This window comes from Xiphias gladius, chromosome 11 (assembly GCF_016859285.1).
Source record: "Xiphias gladius isolate SHS-SW01 ecotype Sanya breed wild chromosome 11, ASM1685928v1, whole genome shotgun sequence".
Lineage (NCBI taxonomy): Eukaryota > Metazoa > Chordata > Actinopteri > Istiophoriformes > Xiphiidae > Xiphias > Xiphias gladius.
Window position 1 is genome coordinate 1,081,073 of NC_053410.1, and position 20,464 is coordinate 1,101,536.

Below are 20,464 nucleotides of genomic sequence, written 5' to 3' on the forward strand. Positions count from 1 at the left end.
GGCAAAACTACTGCGAACGACGCAAAAAGACACTCAAAAGAGACATTAGTCTAAACTGTACAGAAACCCAAGTGTATAAGCGAGTGTTTGTGTGTCAGACTGTTTCTTGGGTTTGCAACCATCAGCGACTTTGGGGAGCCCCTGCTCCGAGCCGAGATGTAGTCCGACAAACACCGTGACCCCTGTACAACAACTGTCATTTTCACACTTCAGTTTTTGTACGGATTAAGCGAATGAGATATAACGTGTTAGTCGGTGATCTTCAGAGGCGCTGGTAGGTGGACTTGGTTCCCTTTGGACGGAGCCAGGCTAGCTGTCTCCAGTCTTTATGCTAAGCTAAGCTAACCAGCTGCTGTCTGTAGCTTCATATTCACCTTCCAGACACGAGAGTCAGATCATTCTGAACTACGTCCAACTTTTCCATAAGGACTGAACCTGTTGGTATGAGTGGTTCTTGCATGAGGTCCCCGTGGTTTTTGTTTGTGGTTCGTGTTCATCAGCAGATCTCCATGTACACACTCGTGACCCTCCTCTTCTCTCCAGGTGTTGGTCCTGTCCCATCCGGCCTATCAGAGGACTCTCTGCTGTTCGTGGCTGGATCTCCTCTGAGTGTCTCAAACGGCGTCATCTTGTTCGAAGCATCTCTGAACCGGGGTCGGTTTTACTCAGACACAGGCACCTTCACGGCTCCGGTGGACGGGATCTACATGTTCATCCTCACCTTGGACTTGAGGCCGGGCCCCACCCATGTGGTCCTGAGGAGGGGGTCGGGCGGAGCTCTGGTGTCTCTACACCGACAGAAGGTGACGGAGGCGGGGCCGGCCACAGGTGTGGGCCTCCTGCCGCTGAGGAAAAGGGAGGTGGTGAGGCTGGAACTGAGGGGAGGAGCATGGGGGGAGTCAGAGGACAATGTGTTCACCGGGATGCTGCTCCACCGGACCACCTGAGGGCGCCTTGGATCAACCAGCTGACTATTGGAGGAAAGACACTGATCAGAGACTCTGGTAGCGGCAGAGTCACCGAGGTTCAGAATTTGAGTTGAAACGCTTTCAAGATGAGAATTTAACATTTGCTGAAATCCAGTCAATGGAGGTTTTATTCCAAAAGCACCTTACAGTATCATTAATAGATAGATTGTGTTGGATTCAGAGGGAATCAAACCCTGAACCCTTAAAACCACCTGTCAGTTCGGATAAATCTGTGGACTGCAGATTAGTTTGAGCTCTGTAAATGTCTTGGACTAAAATTCTTATGCGCAGACCTCCACACCAAGATAAAACTGACTCTCGTTGCTCAGCTCTCAGTTGTTTCCCCCAATCCTAGCATGTATTTCCTGTTTCAGTGCATGTCTGAGTTTAGAGCGAAGCTCGAGTCAGGATGTGGTTAGCCTAGCTTAGCATAAAGACTGGAAGTAGGGGGAAGCAGCTAGCCCGGCTCTGTCCAAAGTTCAGAACTCCTTTTAAAGCTCACTGATTAACACCTTGTATCTCGTCTGTCTAATCTCAATCGATTGGTGGTTTTAGTGGGAGTTGCTGTAAGTGCTGCGACATTATACTGACTACCAACAATCTATCCACCGGCCCAGTACTTCTGTCCAGCGTCTCTGGTCGTAGTCCAGGTTGCCAGATTCGGCAGGTGTACACAAGCTGTGGTTTTCAGTCCACGCAGCGACTGTCGTTCCATAAAAACTAGTCACAACTTTGACCAAAACCACAAAATCCAGTTTTTACATTTCTGTTTTTGTACGAATTAAAGAAACATTATTCAACACGCATTATTCAATGCGTGAGCTTTAGAAGAGCTGGTAGGTGCATTTTTGAAGTTTGGACAGAGCCAGGCTAGCCGTTTCCCCTGGCTTCCAGTCTTTATGCTAAGCTAAGCTAACCACTTCCTGATTCCAGCTCCAAAAACCAGGACAATCACGTAACTTACTGTTTGCATAAGGAAACTCCAATGGGCTGATGGACTAGAAGGGGCAGAACAGTCACCATTAAATATTCTCAGTGCTCCTTGGTAAACAGTCTGACTGCCGCTGCCTCGCTCTACTGACTGAGCCCAACGCAACAAGCTTCAAACCGTCATGAGTATTTGCCCGATCTGTTTGGTGTCTCGACTGTGATCGGCAGGGCTGACCCTGCACAGTCACTTTAACCTCGAGTCTTGACTAATCGTCAGCTTGAAAAACCTGACCACAGATCAGCTGCTGCCACTTCTATCTGAGGCTGAGGACGGTTAAAAAAAAAAAAGTCAGTGTATGCCTGTAAAACTGAGCTGAGCTTATTTTGTTAAGGTTCCAGCAGAATTATGTGCAAACTATTCACGTCAATGAGTTTTGTTTAAAAAAAAAAAAGAAAAAAGGAATTTTTACTTTACATATTTCACGAGGAAAATATTTGTATGTAAAGTCACCTGTATGTGTAATGTTTGTAAAGTTCCAATATAATTATGTAAAAACACACAGTCCAGTCAATTTTATTTATATAGCATCAAATCATAACAGTTATCTCAGGGCACTTTTCATGTAGAGCAGGTCTAGACCGGACCCTTTATAATATTACAGAGCAGTATATATTTATATTAAGGAACAGTTGAGCCGTTTTTTGGGAGCTGAAAATGGTGGAAAGTGATGGATGTGTTTTCATGAAAGTGAAAACACCTTTGTCAGGTGAGGAAAGACCTTTGAACTGTCACCAGCCTGTAACTTAATAAAAAGGTTTTATCTACACAAGTGGCTGCGTGATGTTACAACGCTGCAAACACAGGAAAGACACAGATTCATTTGTTCTTGTTTTTCCACACTATTTAAGAAACGAGTTTCATGTCCAACGTCGCTGCTCTGTTTCTCTGCAGCTTAGTCAATTAACAGGAAATTAACTGTTATCGATTCATTTTTAGTCCAAGTCAACGACTTCAGATGGTCAAGACATTAAAGTTACTATAGTCCGGATGTAGGGTGTGGGTATTCAGTCCACCACTGAATTTGGAATTTCTTCAGAAATTATTGCAAATTAACCAAGTTTGTATAATCAGAATATTTAATAAAATGCGTGGCTTTTTGTTGACGCTCAGGGGACTTTACCTCTCGGTCACTGCTACAGATTCAAAGGCTGAATCCATCCTCTCAGACTCCGGTCGTGCACTTTCATCCTCATCACGTCCGGTCTGCGATGGCGCTGGGCTGCAAGGGGACACAATGATACACGAGACGTAAAACCTCAGTCACGTTCCAGTGATGTGAGTTCAGGTCCCTGACATCGTGACACACCTTCGGAGGCGTTTTCAAAGGGTAATGATTTTGGTAATTCAAGCCGAACCGGTGCAGGTCTGTTGCTCTTAGAGATGAAGGTTAAAGGCTAAATAAGAGGAGAACAGTAGATATAAACTAAAACTTTCCCTTAACTTCTCTAACTACTGACACTGATATTTGAGCAATCAAAAAACAATCTTACCTCAGTCTCCATTCAGTGGCTGTTCTGGAGCTTTTGAACATTTTACATGGTCTTCAGCAGCAGATGGAGTTTGCCCAGTTGTCATGGAACTGAAGACGTTAAAACTGTTTTGTTTTTTTGAGCAATTTCCGTACTGCGAGCTCAAGTTTAATCTTGATCTCAGAAACCGCCGCCCGACTGATATCGGAGTTTTGAAGCCAAACCGATTCCGATATTTGATATTTTATTAAATATAATATAATGATATATTGGCTGATACCCAATGAACCCAAAAATTTTTGATGTCAATGCTATAAAAGTCGCTATTAAGACGTTTTCACCACAAGAAAGAAAAGTGGCTTGTTTCTCACGTTTGCATTGAGGTTACAGACATTTAGGCAAGAAAATCACCCTATTTCCCGAATGTGTCTCTAGATACAAGAAATCAAAACAAGAATAAGAGTCATCTTTACCCCCCACTGGTCACCCGCAGGGATGAACGTGTCAATAAAACAATCTCATCAGCGAGAAAGAAGAAATCTGATTGGATTTCAGCCACTGACGATCCAGAAGATTGCTCGGGATTTTCTGAGGAAATGATCTCGCAGCTGGATGAAGAATAAAAGCCGGACTGGTGAAAAAATAAAGACGCACAGCAGATTTCTTCGGCTGCTCCTCGTCCGAGTGCTGACGACTTTATTGCAAAAATACAGAATCTTTCTGTCGGCACAGCATGAAAACACAAAAGGCTGCAGAGACGGAAACAGATCATCTTCACAGCAGACGTATCGGTTCATCACAGCGGGACAGCACAGGGTCCTGGCCTTGTGCAGCCTGGGTCACTGTCATGGCCTAATTAGTTTCACCTGTGATTTTCCTGCTACGACAAGTCCAAATGTCTGCTGGGAAAAAGTCTATGCAGGAAAAGAAAAGTGAACATCTCGAACGTCAGAGTCTCTGCATCCGAACACAGACCAACGCTCTGCTCAGCTGCTGTGTGGGAAACAAAACACAAACCGAAGAATTCAACTGGATTTTTTTTTTTTTTTTTTTTTTTTTTTAAATTTGACCAGCGATTCGTGACGTTTCTCTGTTATACTTTCTCTCTCTGGTTTTAATTTCTGTCTCAGTCTGTCATCAGACACCTAATCCATCACACCCGTTTCATTTATCTTTAAACTCAAACATTTCTGATGCATAATTAGTGCATCAGGAAAAACCAACAGATGTATGGAGTTGATTTAGGGCCAGAAATTCTGACAGAAAAAGTCAAAGCTGTAGCGAAGTTAAAGGACGACACAGCAGGTGAGCAGCTTCAACAGGAAATGTGATGATTTCCTACTAAAATAATCATCTAAAAGACACTCTAAACATTTCCATAAACACTTTAATCATCTTATCTCTGTTAAGTCTACAGTGTAGAAAAATAAGCATCAAAAATATACCAAAAATCAACAAAATAAAATCTGGTGAAGCAAAGAGCAAAAAAAAAGAAAAAAAGAAAAAAAGAACCGTGACATGATGAAAAAATAACTTCTCTTCATTTGAATTACTGACACTTTGTGTTGCATTGTTACTATTATCAACTCAGGTCTGGTCTGAAATACATCTTTTATTCTGAAAAAATGAAATCCTGTCAATCAAACAGCAGAGCAGAGTGTGTATCAGGGTGCAACAGCGGAGATGTTTAAAGGAATCAATCAATCAATCAATGAATCAGGACAAAATTATATCGTATTTAGCTCCTTTGCACTTTAAATGAAAAACTTGTCACCGTAATGATCAACATCTTTGACAATCTGCAGGAAAATGGTGGGTGAAATAATTCAGAATCAATATTTAATGTGTCTTCCAGACTTCAGACCAGACTTGGGTTTGTTTGTTTTAGCTCACCCGGAGCACCGGGTGGGCGGGGTCAGCACTTCTACCAGAATGCCCCTGGATTCTTGGCATCAGGACAGAGGTCTTTCAGTCCGTTCACGAACAGCATTCTCGACGCGAAGGCGTCCCTTCAGGATCTACCGAACCGGTCTAACGTGGTCCGGGTAGGAACACCAGAGAAGCTCCCCCCTGAACGACGGGAGAGATGGCGAACGAAACCAGCAACAAGCAAAAGGAAGAAATCTACCTTCAACACCTGTGAAGTTCACTAAATCCGAGTTAGATGCAGTCGAGTCGCTGCACTAAAATAGATCTGCATATATCTTCAGTAGAATAAAGTTACACCGAATGGAGCGATCCTCTCAAGGCTATAATACGTTGAAAACATCATGCTAAATATTAGCTGCTACTCTGTCAAAATAAAAGCTTTAGTTATTCTTCTAAAATCCTCTAACAGGCTCTGAAATGACAGAAATCAGCCCGTGTGCAGTATAAGAAGGCTGGACATCCCAAACAAGGCGACTAGCTCACTTTATAAAATTAGATCAGGTCTATAGTAGAGTATACTCAGGTTAGGCAGGTAGAACAGTTCAGTTAATCTATGCACAACTCAGTCTGACAAGCCTACAAAAATAAATAAGAGGAATAAGTCGAGTAGATTTTTAATCAGTGTCTGGAGGAAGGAACTCTCTTCTCCAAAAGCTCCTTTTGTATTTCCTGTCCTTCGGAGGCGTCTCGTGTCCTCATTTTCCCGTGCAGATGTGTGCAGTTGTGAGGATTCAGCCGCCCTCAGGAACCTGCCGTCTGTTCAGCTGCAGAACAAAAACACATCGACCGTCACCTGAAACCGCGCCAGGCCGCTCATTCTCCTCCTCTCAGCGCCCTGAAGATGCAGCTGCTTCTCCATCACCGTCACAGTCAGTCGATGGAAAGTTCATCCGCAGCTTGATCACTTCCGTCATTTTTACGACAGCTGGAGCGATGCAGGATTTTCGGGCAGATACCGACATTCATATTTCAAAGTGGCCAAAAGATAATTTTCTTTCAACAACCCATTTCAGAGTAAAAATTAATCTGTCACTACCCTCCTGTGGACAAACCATAGACGTTTCAAAATGTATCTTTGGATGATTTGTTGGTTTGGCTGGTAAAAAAAAGTCTCGGATTTTTCTCAGGCCTTGACGACAGTAAACCGAACCCCTTGGCTCTGGACCACGTTCCGTTGCTCAGATAAAATCATCCGGGCTCTGGAAAACCAACGGACATTTGTTGATATTTTCTGACGGGCTAGAAGCAGCGATTTCTCCTGACTTTTACTTTGACAAAGACGAGGCTTGTGTGGATCAAAAAGCCTGGGACAGAATCATTGCTGTGCCAACGCTGTTTAAATGCTGCTGTTTGAGCTGAAACACGGAAGGAAGGGGAGAAGCTTCCCAGTTTGAATTCCTGCTCTTTGTCTGACCCGTGGTCCAAAACCCAAAGAGATTCAGTTTACTTTGATCTAAGACCATGAAAACAGAAATTTCTCACATGTAGGATCCTGGAGCCAGGGGATGTTTTTGGCATTTTTGCTTGAAAAATGACTGAAGTGATGAATCGATCAGACCAGTTGCCGATTAATTTTCTTTCCATCGATTAATCACCGCAGCTCATTTTTCAGCTCTACGACTTTACTGCTCTTATTTGTTTTATCCCGTGAAAAACTGACTCATCTCCAGTCACCAAACCAGTAGGAAGCTCCAGTTATGAGTCTCTATCCACCACTATCAACATAACCAGCATGTTCACGTGTTTGCAGTTCAACAGACAGCAGGTTAGCAGCAGCCTCCGTATGGATGATCACACCGACCTGCTGTCCATCACAAACCGGTCTTTTCAGTCCGTCCGTCCACGGCGCTTCATCTGGATTAGAAATCTAAATGTGCTTAAATTCGGCAGACATTCATAGACATATACTGTAGGTAGGAGATCTGTCTGGGGCCTTATGGTGGTTGTCGGGATGGGGGAGGACCAGGCGAGACGGGTTCTGACAAAAACATGAATGTGTGTTGTGAAGCAAGAGAGAAGGAAATGATACTGAAAATCTGACTGTTGTGAAAAATCCTCCCCCAGAACCGCAAAGATTCTTAAAGTGATTTCTTTGATTAGAGAGATTTCTGAAAGACGATCCCGTGTGTCTCCCCAGGTGATGCTGCAGACCTCGAGGCAAATCAGAGAGTCTTACGACAAAATGACAAATCCACCAACAGCCCCAAAGAACGATGGGCAGCGTTCAGTTTAAGGAAAGGTTGGCACAATTTAAATACAAAAAAAGCAAACTTCACTTTTCCATCAGGCTGGATCCTCACCACAAGGTTTCATACCGCATGTCATGATGGATATGTGACATCTGTAATAAGACTCTTCTGTTGTGGCGTCTGCAGTAGGATCAGCTGGCCGGGCGGAACCGAGCCACGTAAGCTCCGCAGGACGAGCAGTAGGGGCGCGACGGCTCAGCAGGAAGCTGCTGGCAGAGGGAGCAGAGCTGGAGGTCTCTGTGGGGCCGGGGCGGGGGAGGCTGCTGGCGAGAGGTGCGGAGGTCCCAGGAGGAGCTGCGTTGGACAGTCCTGTAGTCAGCGTCGCGGCGCCAGTCACTCTCAGGCGGGACGTCCAGGCGGAGAGGCTGGACAGGGGCTTCCCCCGGCACCCTGAGGTGGTGTGGAGCGCAGTGGGCAGACCCGTTGACTTTACTGGGCAGCAGCGGTTGCCGGAGGTGACCGTTAGTCGCGGTGGAGGTGTTGGCAGAGCGACGAGGGTGGGACAGGGTGGCGTAGAGACTCTGAGGACCAGGTGGGGGGGCGGGGCTGGAGTCAGTTCTGGGCCTGGGGAGCGTGGAGGAGGGAGTCGGGCCTCGGCGGGGAGCCCGGGGCAGAGTGCCGTAACTCAGCGCGACGCTGTGGAGGCCTTGACCTGAGAGAGCTTGATGCCTGTCAGACACAACCAGAAACTGCTGCTGGACACTCGGTCCAGCTCCTGGAGGAGGAAGAGGAGGAGGAGGAAGAGGAAGAAGAGGAAGAAGAATGCGTCAAAGTCAATGATTCCTGGTACATTTATGACACGACAACATCGATTTCACTTTGTTTAAATCCAGAGTCTGAACTGAACTCAGATCAACTTTCCATCTCTTTCACACATGAATGATCAGCTGCTGCTCTTTGTTTTGTCCCAGTGTCCGGTCCAGGCCCAGAGGAACCGGTTCGGATCAAACAGGACCTGGGTGTAGTTTCTGTTTATTAATGCTCCTTTTAGTGGTTTAGTCAGGCTAAGACCTCATTTGTGGCACCGCTTTTTTTTTTGAGGCCTTCACTGTATTGTGAGGAGGCACCGTAAGATTTTAGATACTAAACATATTTACAGACAGAACAAACGACAGATTCTAAAAAGAAACAAATCAAAAGTGTTTGCTCAGAAATGAAGAGGATAGCCTCTGATTCCACTGCAGTGTGTCTCCTCTCACGTAGGTGGGTCATGAATCCCGTCTTCTCTCCCTGTTACCTCGGGACAAAAGACACAGTCTGACAGGTTCTATAAAACTGTACTGGAATACCAGAGAAATATATATAATATTAATACATATATGATATGATAAATTAAAACCAAGATCAAAGTGGAGAGAGTCGTGATGTGTACTGTAGAGTTGAGTCATAAGCTACGTGTTAAGCTCACTGTGAAATACTAAACGCTATCAGACAGGTTCTAAGTCTCCATGGAAACATTAGGTCAATTTTTACTAGGATGTTAAATTATAAAGTCAGCGAGCTCGTGCTCTTGTTTTAGATGTTATCGTGGCCTTTTGTTGACTGCATGCAGTCACATCTCTCTGATCTGATACAGATTTCAAGTTTTGATTTGTTATTTTTTAATACACGTGACAGTGGAAATGGTCAAATAATCGACTTGATGAGAGGAGACACTAACATGGTGCAGTGGTCTCATTTTATATTCTCGCCTGAATGAGCGAGTGTTTGTCCTGCAGATTTCTGTCTGCAGCTTGAGGTGAATCTTAACACCTACCTACTCTTTATACACGGCTTCCTGGATTGATCAGTCACCCCTCATCCCTAGCAGTTTTTCCGTCTTTATTTTTTATTTTATTGCTATCGCTTAAATTATTTTCCCCGAGTCTGGTCCTGAGTCTCGTCTGGAGGCTGATGGATCACTGAGACGCCGCTGAGACGGCAGGTAGAGGGACAACCCACGCAGCTCACTGTTTTAACGCGTCCAAACTTATGGCCATCAGCTCTGCGCACGCTACTGTGAAACTACAGTCCAACAAATCTGAGTTTACGATCATTTAAGGACTTTTAATCCCCGATAACCCAGATGCGAGACGTTCAAACACCCCGAAGGAGCAGAACTGTGGAGCGAGGGGATGATGTTTGGTTGATTCTGGTGGTGGTGGTGGTGGTGGTGGTGTTGGATTTGGATTTGGTGATGCTGGTGAAGGTGGAGATGAAGGGCCAGCAGGTTACCTGTGCGTCCCCAGGAGGAGAGGCCCGAGCTGCGGGGCCATGATGTCTGCAAGGGGGGGTGCTGTGGAGGAGGTGCAGGAGCTGAGGGGCCGTGGTGTCGGGGTTGGTGGTGTTGGAGGTGGTGGTAGGAGGGATCTGTAGTGAAGGAGGAGGCAGAGGGGAGGTGCAGGGAGGAGGTGCTGGGGCGACGAAGGAGGGAGGAGGATGAGGAGGCGTGAAGGTCGGCGTGTCTGAGGGGGGGCCTGGACACAGAGGGGTCCTTCAGGGTGAGGAGGTGGGAGGAGGAGAGACGACAGGAAAATAAAAAAAGATGGTGACCGAGGCAAAACAAAGAATGAGGAAAGAAAGGAATGAGGGAGGAGAAAGGATGAAGAAAACATGGAGAAAGAAGGTGGAGGAAAAAGTGAGAGCAAATTAGAAAAAAGGGAGAAAGAAGAGGAAGAATTGAGGGAGGATGACGAAGCCAAAGAAGCAGGACAGAAAGAAAATCGATGCACACAGAGGGGATTGGACGTGTTGAAGCGAGAGAAAAGAAGAGAAAAAAGAGAATGGGGCAAAAAAATGAAAACACGTTAACACGATGGAGGGAAAACCATGAAAAATGACAAGATCATAAAATGAAACAAAATATGAGAAAATTTAGACATTGTGGGGCTGTGAAAACCTTGAATCTCTAAGATGCAAGTTTGTTTTTCCTGGAAACGAAGAAAAAGAAAAGCGCTCCAACTGTACATGGTCGTTTCATTACCTCACCCAGAAACCAACCAGTACTCTACAGCCGAAATGATCAGTCAATTCATTGATTAGTTGATTGACAGAAAAGCTTGACAGTTGCATCATCATTCAGCTCTTCTTAACGGAAAAATGCCAAAACTTCACTGGCTAAAGCCTCTCATTTCCCACTTTTCTCTGACAGTGAACTCATCCTCTTCGTGTTTCTCACTGTTGCTCAGACAAAACAAGACGTCTGCATGTGTTCACTTGGCCTCAGGGAATAATGAGGCATTTCCCACTATTTTTCTTACGTTTTTGCCACCGAACAGTCAATCAGTTATTGAACAAAATAACTGTCAGACGTATTGATAATGAAAAAAAACTCTTGGTTCTCCTGTGATGGAATAACCGGACCTCACCGAGATTTTCTGACATTACTGACACGCAGAAAAAATCGAAGAAATAAAACCTAATAACACAACATGTGAACCATTAAGGCCCTAAAACTAGAATTTCACAGAGTCCCTCTACAGGGGCAGGGGCGGAAGATGGAGGACCGGACAGAGTTGATATTTCAGAGGTACAAATTCATAACAAATTTGCAAGGAGAGGCAGAGGTGGGCAAATTCTTCAAAACTGCAGTAAATAAACAATAAAAATGAGTGATTTTCTTGAAAGTAGCGGATTTGTCTTGTCAGCATTTTAGTTCTTTGTGACGATCGCTGACTGCAGGCCAATTCTTCCCCCATGTTAGCCTGAATGTTTCCAACAGTCGGAGGAAGAATAAAAAACCCTCTGACTGAAGTAAAACATCAGGATTCCTCCCACAGTCGCCGATATCCGGAGTCAAGCCTCAGCTGTCGGTTCAGATCAGGCCGGCTCCGCCTCGCAGCGAGCGCAGACGTTAAAAGCTTAATGGAAGAACTAAATCAGTGATCAATCTTTAATGCGCTGGCCTGAGGCGATTCCTGAGGGCTGAATACAAGATGGCTGAACGCCAGCAGCAGCAGAGACGGCTTCTGTGCAGAAACATTCATTTTCCTTGGCTGGAACTAAGAGGCCTCGACCAAACCAGGACCAACCTTTCTCAACAGATCAGCACCAGGAAGTGGTATAAAGACAGTACTACGACAGTGCAATGGCCTTCTATAAAACCTGTTTTATGAATGAGAGGTGTATGTTGTCATTACCCTTCCACACAGAAACGTGATCATAACCAGAGAACCAGTGGAGAGCCGTCGTATCACCTCTGAGTGAGCAGCAGAACCTGAACCGGGCTGCAGTAACATTGTACGAACGCAAGATGGCAGCAGAATGTTCAGATGAAATCAATAATGGAGGAAGACGACGACGATGCAGACAAGGGTTCACACCGATGTGCACAGAGCCGGTGTGTTTCTTAACTGCTGTGTTTGTAACTGAATGTGTGAATGAAGACTTCATGAAGGAAAGTGTGTGTGTGCGTGTAACTTACACAGCTGCGAGAGAGGCCGAGGTTTTGGGGTCGTGACCCGATGACGGTTCCGCTCAGGCTGCGGGCGATGCGTCGCAGGTTTTCTGCGCTGTAGCTCTCGTCTTCACCTGACGGCAGCTGCACGGAGAAAATCCTTTTTACAACATGAGCTCTGTGAGGCCACGCCCACAAACCGCCACACAAACTTCAACAGATTCTTCAGTTTTCGATCAGCAAACTAGGGAAGCACTAGTCCAACTTTGTTGGAACCTCATCTTTCAATTTGTGATTAAATCTAATCCTTAATTCGTGAGATGTTTGCAAACAACCTCCTGACAAAAAGTGTAGACAATGTAGTTTTTAGAAAAAATTAAATAGAGTCACTGCAAAAGTCACTTTCAACACTTCTGGTTTCACGATTAAAGACGACCTCAGCCTTTCACGTCAAAGTGCATTTACTGCGAAGCACGTGGTGGAAGCGGTGAGTATCAGCAGTAGCTTATTTATAACAGCGAACGGAGCAGAACAGTTAATATTAAAGTGTCTGATGTGGATCGTTGAATAAGGTCAGTATCAGAGCTGACATGGATCCGACCCCTGAAGCAAAGCTGAAGCTCTGTGGATTTTTTCTGTGTAGAAAAAAATATTCTCAGAGAATATTTTCTTCAAACCTCTTAACAACTTAACATCTGCATAACTTTAAATGTAATTTCACGGTTTCTGCAGTTTTCACTAAAAAACTAAATTTAAGACTTTGTAAGACCCTCTTAAGCCCTGCAGTCATACCAGTCAAAGAACGAGAGAGAATGTTAGTCTAACATATATTTATTATTATATTTATAAGTACATGAAAATGGCAGTTATATCACATTTTTGCCAGAACTTCCCAGCTGAGTATTTTCTAATATTATAATTAATCATGATCTGCCAAAAGTTCTATCTGAAGTTACTGCCGACGGCAGGCAAGAAGAATACTCAAGACTTTTGTGAATACAATTTAGAAATGTTCTTAACTTCTAAAACCTTATTTTGAGGAAAACAGAATTCAAAGCTTTTTAAGACTTTTCAAGACCTGCAGACGCCCTGAATTAGACTAAAGTCCCAAACTGCTAACGAGGCGGCAGTGATGTATGTTGGGTAATAAACTAAACAACTGTAAAATGATTATCAGAGTTCAGCTGTCAGTCTCTCTCACACACACACACACACACACACACACACACACACACACACACACACACACACACACACACACACAGTCAGTCGTACCTTATGCAGAGGTGTAACCGGTGTTCTGTAGGCATATCTCTCTAGCTCCGCCGTTGGGGTTTTGGACCTTCCAGATCCTGACAGCATTCTCCTCACACCTACACCCACACCCACACACACACACACACATTAGACACTGTAGTAGATGACAGTAGATGCCGTAGTACTAATACAACTATTAATTTCAATATCATAGCAGTAGTAAGAGTAATAGTAGCAGTGGAGTGTTTTATTGTGGAGGAATGTAAGTCTTTTTCTCTAAAACAGCTGTTTGGGGGGGGGGGGGCTGATATTCAGGCTAATCCTGTAACTTCTTCACGCAGTGCAGCAGTGTTTCTATTGGCCAATGAGTCAAAGCTGAACAAAGGAGAAATCATCATCATCTAATTCTTCATCTAAACATGTGTAGGAGGAACGTGTCAAGTGCCCATACCTCTACTCCGCAGCTCTTACCTGGTTTGTTGCCAGTTGGCTGAGGACTGACTCCGTGGTTGCCCCGGTGCACGCTGGGAGCCAGCAGACTGGCCTGGTAGAGCGAATCCAGCTCCGACAGCTCCTCTCCAGGCACCGCCGCCCCCCCTCCGGCTCCCGCTCCTCCTCCTCCTCCCACTGCACTCTGGGAACCGTAGTATCTGTTGACGTTCTCTGCCCAGCGCTCCACAGGCAGCGCTGCTCTATAGTCCTGGCTGGGGGGCGGGGAGGAGATCCGACCAGGCCGGCTCACAGGTGGAGGGGGGGCACTGGAGGGTGAGTCTGGGGGTGTGTAGGTTGGTAGATCAGGAGAGTCAACAACATCAGGGAGGTCCAGTTGCAAGCAGGACCAGTTTCTGGTTGGACAGGTGGGAGGGGGCGGGGCTAGTCTGGAAGTGGGGCTGGGCGTAGGGGGTGTGTTCTGTGGCTGTCTGACGTAATATGGCTCCTCCTCCATCATCAGATGACACCTGTCGTCGGCGCTGACAGGTGACGGGGTTCGGGAGTATGGCCTGGGTGGGGGCGGGGCTTGTGGTGAGATGGGGAGAGGGGGGTTTCTTGTCCACTGGGTGGAGCGGTCCGCCTCCTCAGGTGGAGGGGGTGGAGCCAAATTTTCCAAAGGACTCTGCTCCCAGGTGTCCACACACAGAGCAGGGAGGGACCCAGTGTTCGAGAGGGGTTTCCCAGTGCGAGGGCAGGGGCCCCCAGTCCGGCTGTCCTCCCTGGGAGAACCTGTAGGGACCTCGGGGCTGGAGGCGGGGTCTGTCCGGGGGGGAAGGGGCTTAACAAGGCAGGGAGGGACAGGCAGGGCCTGCTGGTCCTGACCGGCGGCTGATTGGTCGCCCTGTCTGTTCGTCAGAAGTATTTGGACCGAGAGAGGCTTTTCACTGCAGAGAGAGAGAGAGAGAAAATAGAGAGAAAAAAGACAAAAAGAGAAAGAGAGAGAGAGGCGGGTCAGGAAGGAAGGGTGTGTGTGTGTTGAGCGGCAGTGTGTTTGGAACAGATGGTGTCATTCGAGAACTCTGGCTAAACACAAGGCTGGTTGTGTGTGTGTGTGTGTGTGTGTGTTTCAGAGGTTGTTTCCCGGGGAGCGTTGACAATCTCTCACAGTGGCTCGCACGCCGAATGAGCCGGTCGTCACGACAACACTTCACAATATGAAAGTGTTGGACAGAACAAACAACACCCTGATGGTTTACTGCTCTTACTGGGGGGTTATAATCAAGAGTCGATGGGCTACAGTGAAGCGACAGCCTGAGCACGAAGCCGCTGTAGCTGATGCAGCGGCTCAGAGACGCCACGTGGAGGAAACAAGAGCAGTGACTTAGGATGTCTAGCGACCTCCTTCATACCATGTAGAATGTAGTTCAACAGGCCTCTCAGTATGAAAGCGTGGTGGAAAACTAGTAGGGACAACATGGCCTACAATTACTATTAAATCCCATTTTTTTCAGTGATGCCCAGCTAGAGTAACATCGATATTCCTAATGATGAGATTAATTCAATTTTATGGGACCTGGACCCGGATAAGCGGCAGAAAATTGATGGATGGACTCAGGACTCAGGGAAAAATGATTCATCTTAGTTCCACTATCACAACAATCCCACTTTTAGTTTGTACGTTCTAACCGCAGCCAAGAGACAAGATTTAAGTTTCTGTAAATTGAATTTCGGACTTTGTAAACCTTCTAAGGCTTTTGATAGATATAATGATGTAGCTATTGTTGAGAGGGAAGACAACAGGAAGCAAAGTTAAAACAAGGTTCAGTAATGCTGCTTTTCACTAATGCACATCTGACACCTGTGGCACCACGCTGCAGATGTTTTAGGAGTCTGTGGTGCCATTTTCTACGCTGTGGTCTGCTGGGGCTGAGCAGACTACAGGTGGTACCTGGGCTGTTCCTGGAGCTGCTGCCCCTCCTCCTGTTGTTGCTCTGGCTGCTGCGGTTGCTGTCTGACTGCCTCTGAGTCCTGCTGCTGCTGCTGCTGCTGCTGCTGCTGCTGCTGCAGTTGCATGCGCTGCTGCAGGCTGCGGGCTCTCCTCGTGCAGCGCTGCAGCCGGCTGTGACTACTAGCTCCGCCCTCGGCCGCCGCCGGCCGCAGTTTGGCTGCAGCCGGGTCACATGTCAACAGAAAATAAACAGAAAGAAAAAACAAAGAGAAGAAAGAATAAATAAGGAAAAAGAAAAGAAAGATGCAGAAAATAACTTATGATGATTTCATGAAAAAAACAAAAAACTTAAAAGTAAATATACACCTGAAAGAAAATCAAATGTCCGACTGGTGACAGGGGGGTGTGTGACCGTGTGAGCGTGTGTGTTTATTATGGGAATGGCAGGCATGAGAAATGACCGTATTAAAGGACCAATAACTCAGGTTTGGTTCTCAGTGATGAAATGGAGAAATTATATCTCAAACCAGCCAGTTAGACAAACTTATTCAGAAGAGAAAATGACTGTGAGCTGTATGTAAATTATCACCCAATCGGTCGTGAACGTCTGTCACAGTTTACAGACCTGCTCCGTCTTCGACCGACCGTATTTACTGTAGTCGCGCGCACATAGTTTTTCTGAGCAATCGACATTTCAGGTATGACCTCCAGATAAAGTAGATCAGGGCTTCACAGCCGTCTTCTCACCGTGGACCACTTTGTCGTGGTCCAGTCAAGGGGGTGGGGGTGTGTGTGTGGGGGGGTTTGCTTATTTACAAAATTATAGGATATTATAATAAACATGTAATTCCTATTATGTCCTCTGGAGAAACTCTCAAGCTCTTGAAAGTTGTGGCTCGTTGTCTTTTGCGTTTTGGTTGTTGAACCCAGACCATTAAACCTCACCCCACCTCTGCTGTTGGGGTTTAAAGCAATATCTCCTCTTTATTTCAGGCATCACTAACTTTTAGTTTGCCGGTTTGCCTTCACTCTGTCTCTTTCGCTCTTCCTACTGTGTATTGTATCCCATAATTTCACCATTAACGTTCATTTGTAGGCTTTTAATGTTAAAAAAGACCAACAAAAAAAAAACTGCAGTAAGTCTTGACTTTCATTGACGCCACCTGACCAGTGACTGGAAAACTGGTGTGGTAGAAGCAACTGGAATTAATCAGTGAATGAGAGGAACAGTATTGTTTTCAGGAGAGTGGAGAGTATGACATGACTTTGTAGTTGTACTGATGGATTTAGTTGAAAATGGACAATATACTGAATTTACCCCACGAGCCATGACAGTACAGGTGCTTCTACTGCCCCTTACTGATCCTCAACAGGTGTTTTTGGGCGACCGGCCTTTATTGGTTACTTATGCGAGTCTGGCCATTGTTTCAACACTGTCTTTTTATGGTTGTACACATTTTGGTCCCTTCTTGCAATAATGGCGCACAAGGATGCAGACAGTTGGCAGTCAGAGAGAGAAAGGAAACATTTCTTTATTAATTACGTTTGAAAATGACCAATACTGAAAGTAAAGTTTTTTGCCAAATTCTATTGTTTCTCAGCTTTCTGGTCAGCAGCCCAGATGCTGAAACCCCTGGTTTAGGTGGTTTAGGTAATCTGGTTTGTTCCCAAGCTGTCTGATGGCCTGGCTGCTCGGGTTTCTTGTTTTTAGTAACGTCTCCATGTTCACATCCCAGATATTAACTTGGTGAATACGATGTTACTATTACTGTGAGAAATGATGAACAGACCTACCAAGCCAAGACCCAGGTTGTAGTAAACTGGAACTGTCCTTTAAAGAGCAGTCCAGCTTCAGAAAGAAAAAGCTTCTGGAAAGTGACACGGTTTTAAGAAGCTCAATTCACCGGTCTGCTTCTCATCTCGAGGTTTTGTTCCCTTTGGATTTTGATATCCAACGCTTTTGTTTGATCTGTATTTTATTGTCTTTCACGGTTTTGTCTGCAGAGTTTGTTTTGCCGCAGCGACGACACAACAAATGATGGACGTGAGGCTGTGTGTGTGTGTTCAGGTTTGACTGACGGATCAAAAGAAATGAGTGAGAAATGTGGGGAGTTGAAAGGTTCAGATCGAAATAATGAGGTGTGTGTGTGTGTGTGTGTGTGAGAACATTCCTCAGTAGCACACAAACTTGTTGAAATCTCAGTGGCTGATGTCGAACCGTTAACAGCAGCACGCTGGTGGGCGGCGGTGTGTCTAACTCATTCAGTGTGTTTACTTGGTAAGTACTGACCTACTAAATGTGTGCGCGTGCGTGTGTGCGTGAGTGTGTTTGTGGCAGGCAGGTGATGTGTGTGTAAAGGAAGGAGGAGGGGTCAGGAGCGGTGGGAGGAGCTTACAGACGGCTTCGTTGACAGCCGACAGCGCGGCAGCGACCTCGCCCGCCTGCTCCAGACGCACCGACTGGTCCAGCAGGAGCTCCGCCTCCGACACACACCGCTCGAAGCTGTCGCCTTTACCTGCAGGGTGAGCGCCCACACATTTAGTGATTCTGTCCACACAATCTTAAAATCTCACCTTTAAAATCCTCAAGCAAAAACGGTCTCGAGCGCAACATGAAGGTTGTTGGTTTAGTTTACTGCTTTTCAGATTTGACCTTCTGCTACTATGAGTTTATTAGTCCTGCTGTGGCAGAGGCCGAGTATGGAGGTCAGTGGGCATTTCTGCAAGACACGTCCTGAGCTGATTCTAAGGATGACAAGGAACCTGATTTAAAGTCAATCCTTTGTTTACTCTCGCCTGCTGTCCACCTTGGTTTTCTGCTTTGGCTTCGTGCTGCAAAGCTGGCTTCAATTACGGCAGCCGTCCAGATGTTATCCGCAACTCAGCCAAACAAATCTGCTGTGTGGAAGGACTTCATGGCTGAAAATGACTGGAGCCCTAAGGCTATGTGCAATATTTACAATCCTATTATTTCATGAGGTAAGGCGCCTGAAAAGAAAACATCCAACAAAGTATAGTGTGTTGACACAGCCGGAGGAGGCAAAAACAACACCGGAGCAGCGAAGTCTGGAGGCTGATTCCCGAAGACGAGAGACGTCCCTTCTGAATTGCGCTTTTTGGACACCCCGTCCATTTTAGTGGAGAAAAATGTCGGTGATCATTGTTTTATGGAGTATTTGGAAACTAGGTAGAATTGAATGCATTATATTCTATTCTCTTATTTTGGTAAAAACAAATAAATAACAGCTGTCAAGCTGCCTTCTGTATTAATGCAATGTTATTAATCTGTCAAGCAGATTACTTACATCGGCTCTAATACACTATCTTGAATGTTCACTAGGCACCTGTGGTATTTGGGTAAATACATGAACCGGGGCCAAACAGATCAGAACAAAGACAGAGTTCTGCTGCAGAGACGTGCAGTCATGACAGACGTCTGCAGAACCAACAACACTGCAAACAGACAGCAACTGAAGAGAAGCCAGGAGCGGGTTACACACACTTACACTTACACTTACACACACACACACACACACACACACACACACACACACACACACACACACACTCTAGCACTGTGCAGGTCATTCTGTCTATTGTGTGTCGGCTGAGTCGGGCCCTTTCAGCTGCTCAATGAGGAACATTCCTATTGTCCGACAACACACACCTGCTGACCACCCACACACACACACACACACACACACACACACACACACACACACACACACACACACACACACACGCACCCCAGTAAAATGCAACAGTAGAGTGACTGGATCACTGATGGACTGAATTAATCTCTGGTAGTTAATTTACCTTCTTCTGATATTTACTCATTAAAATGAATTCTGGTGGGAAATTCTTTAACCTTCTGTCTGGTGCAGATTTAAATCATAACTCACTGACTCCACCATTGTGTGTGCGCTTACCTTGGATCTGCAGCTGGTCCAGGTCCATGTACTTGCTGGGTCTTGGGTTGAAGCCGAGCGCCGCCTCCCTCTCCTTCTCCTGTCGTCTCTGCTGCTCCTCCTCCATCGCTCTCCTCAGCACCTCCTCCTGCAGCTCATCCAGCTCGCTGCGGCCTGCGGGGGGCGCTGGTCCAATACACACAAACCAAGTCATCACTGTGAACAAAGGCCGTGTGCTCACAAAATAACGAGCCAGCCCATATGGACAGTTTAAGGTGTCCACTGCCTCGTAGCGGAGCCAGTTGTTGTGCCAACCAGGACTCGGGACCTCGTCTGAGACATTAGGCTCAAACATGTTTGATATTTTTGTCTTTTAGTTTGAACTCCTGAAAAAGATGATTTGTCCCTTGACCAACATCGTGTTGAAACACTTGCTATCCTGGTTTTGAGTCTTGTCCTGGGATTTGACATTTACATCTCCATGTGTAAATGATTGTAAGGTTTCGTCTCAAGTCTCAGAGTCTTTGACTCCTCAGCATCTCAGCTCCTAATTTCTGTGCCGTCTGAGTTACCTCAGCGGTTGGAAACGAACCCCGTTTGGTTTTTGGCTGCGTGGGCTCTGCTTGATCTGGCTTGTCCATCTGACCACGAGTAACTGGAAACGACGGCGACGTTACAATTTATGCACTTCCACATTACCAAAGTCAGACTTTCACATAAATTTCAGGAACATTTCAAATTAGTCTGACATTAACATTTGTCCTTTTACTGACTAAGCACAATGTAGTTTGAGTTGGTGAAGACACATCAGCTCACATGGCAGAAAGGGATCAGAAACCTGCTGTTTTCAGTGTCCTGATTCCTACTGCAGTTTTACAACAAGCATATTCAAACCAGGATGAGGACAAAACCAGGATATGATGTTTATGACACACACA

At 45.8% G+C, this 20,464-nt stretch overlaps 2 protein-coding genes across 7 annotated transcripts in view; one reads left to right on the forward strand and one right to left on the reverse strand.

Moving 5' to 3' along the window:
- mmrn2a (multimerin 2a) overlaps positions 1-2,350 on the forward strand; it is a 31,858-nt gene extending 29,508 nt beyond the window's left edge. For both annotated transcript variants that reach the window (XM_040139036.1, XM_040139035.1), the window contains one exon: positions 544-2,350. In XM_040139036.1, the coding sequence (XP_039994970.1) occupies positions 544-947 (404 nt within the window). In that variant the 3' untranslated portion in view covers positions 948-2,350. The remainder of the gene's footprint in view (positions 1-543) is intronic.
- A 1,747-nt stretch (positions 2,351-4,097) lies between these two features.
- Positions 4,098-20,464, reverse strand: part of usp54a (ubiquitin specific peptidase 54a) — a 62,727-nt gene continuing 46,360 nt past the window's right edge. For all 5 annotated transcript variants that reach the window (XM_040138994.1, XM_040138989.1, XM_040138991.1 and 2 more), the window contains 8 exons: positions 19,548-19,712; positions 18,015-18,134; positions 15,619-15,835; positions 13,710-14,614; positions 13,257-13,354; positions 12,009-12,125; positions 9,821-10,079; positions 4,098-8,321 (listed from right to left, as the gene is read on the reverse strand). In XM_040138994.1, the coding sequence (XP_039994928.1) occupies positions 7,738-8,321; positions 9,821-10,079; positions 12,009-12,125; positions 13,257-13,354; positions 13,710-14,614; positions 15,619-15,835; positions 18,015-18,134; positions 19,548-19,712 (2,465 nt within the window). In that variant the 3' untranslated portion in view covers positions 4,098-7,737. The remainder of the gene's footprint in view (positions 8,322-9,820; positions 10,080-12,008; positions 12,126-13,256; positions 13,355-13,709; positions 14,615-15,618; positions 15,836-18,014; positions 18,135-19,547; positions 19,713-20,464) is intronic.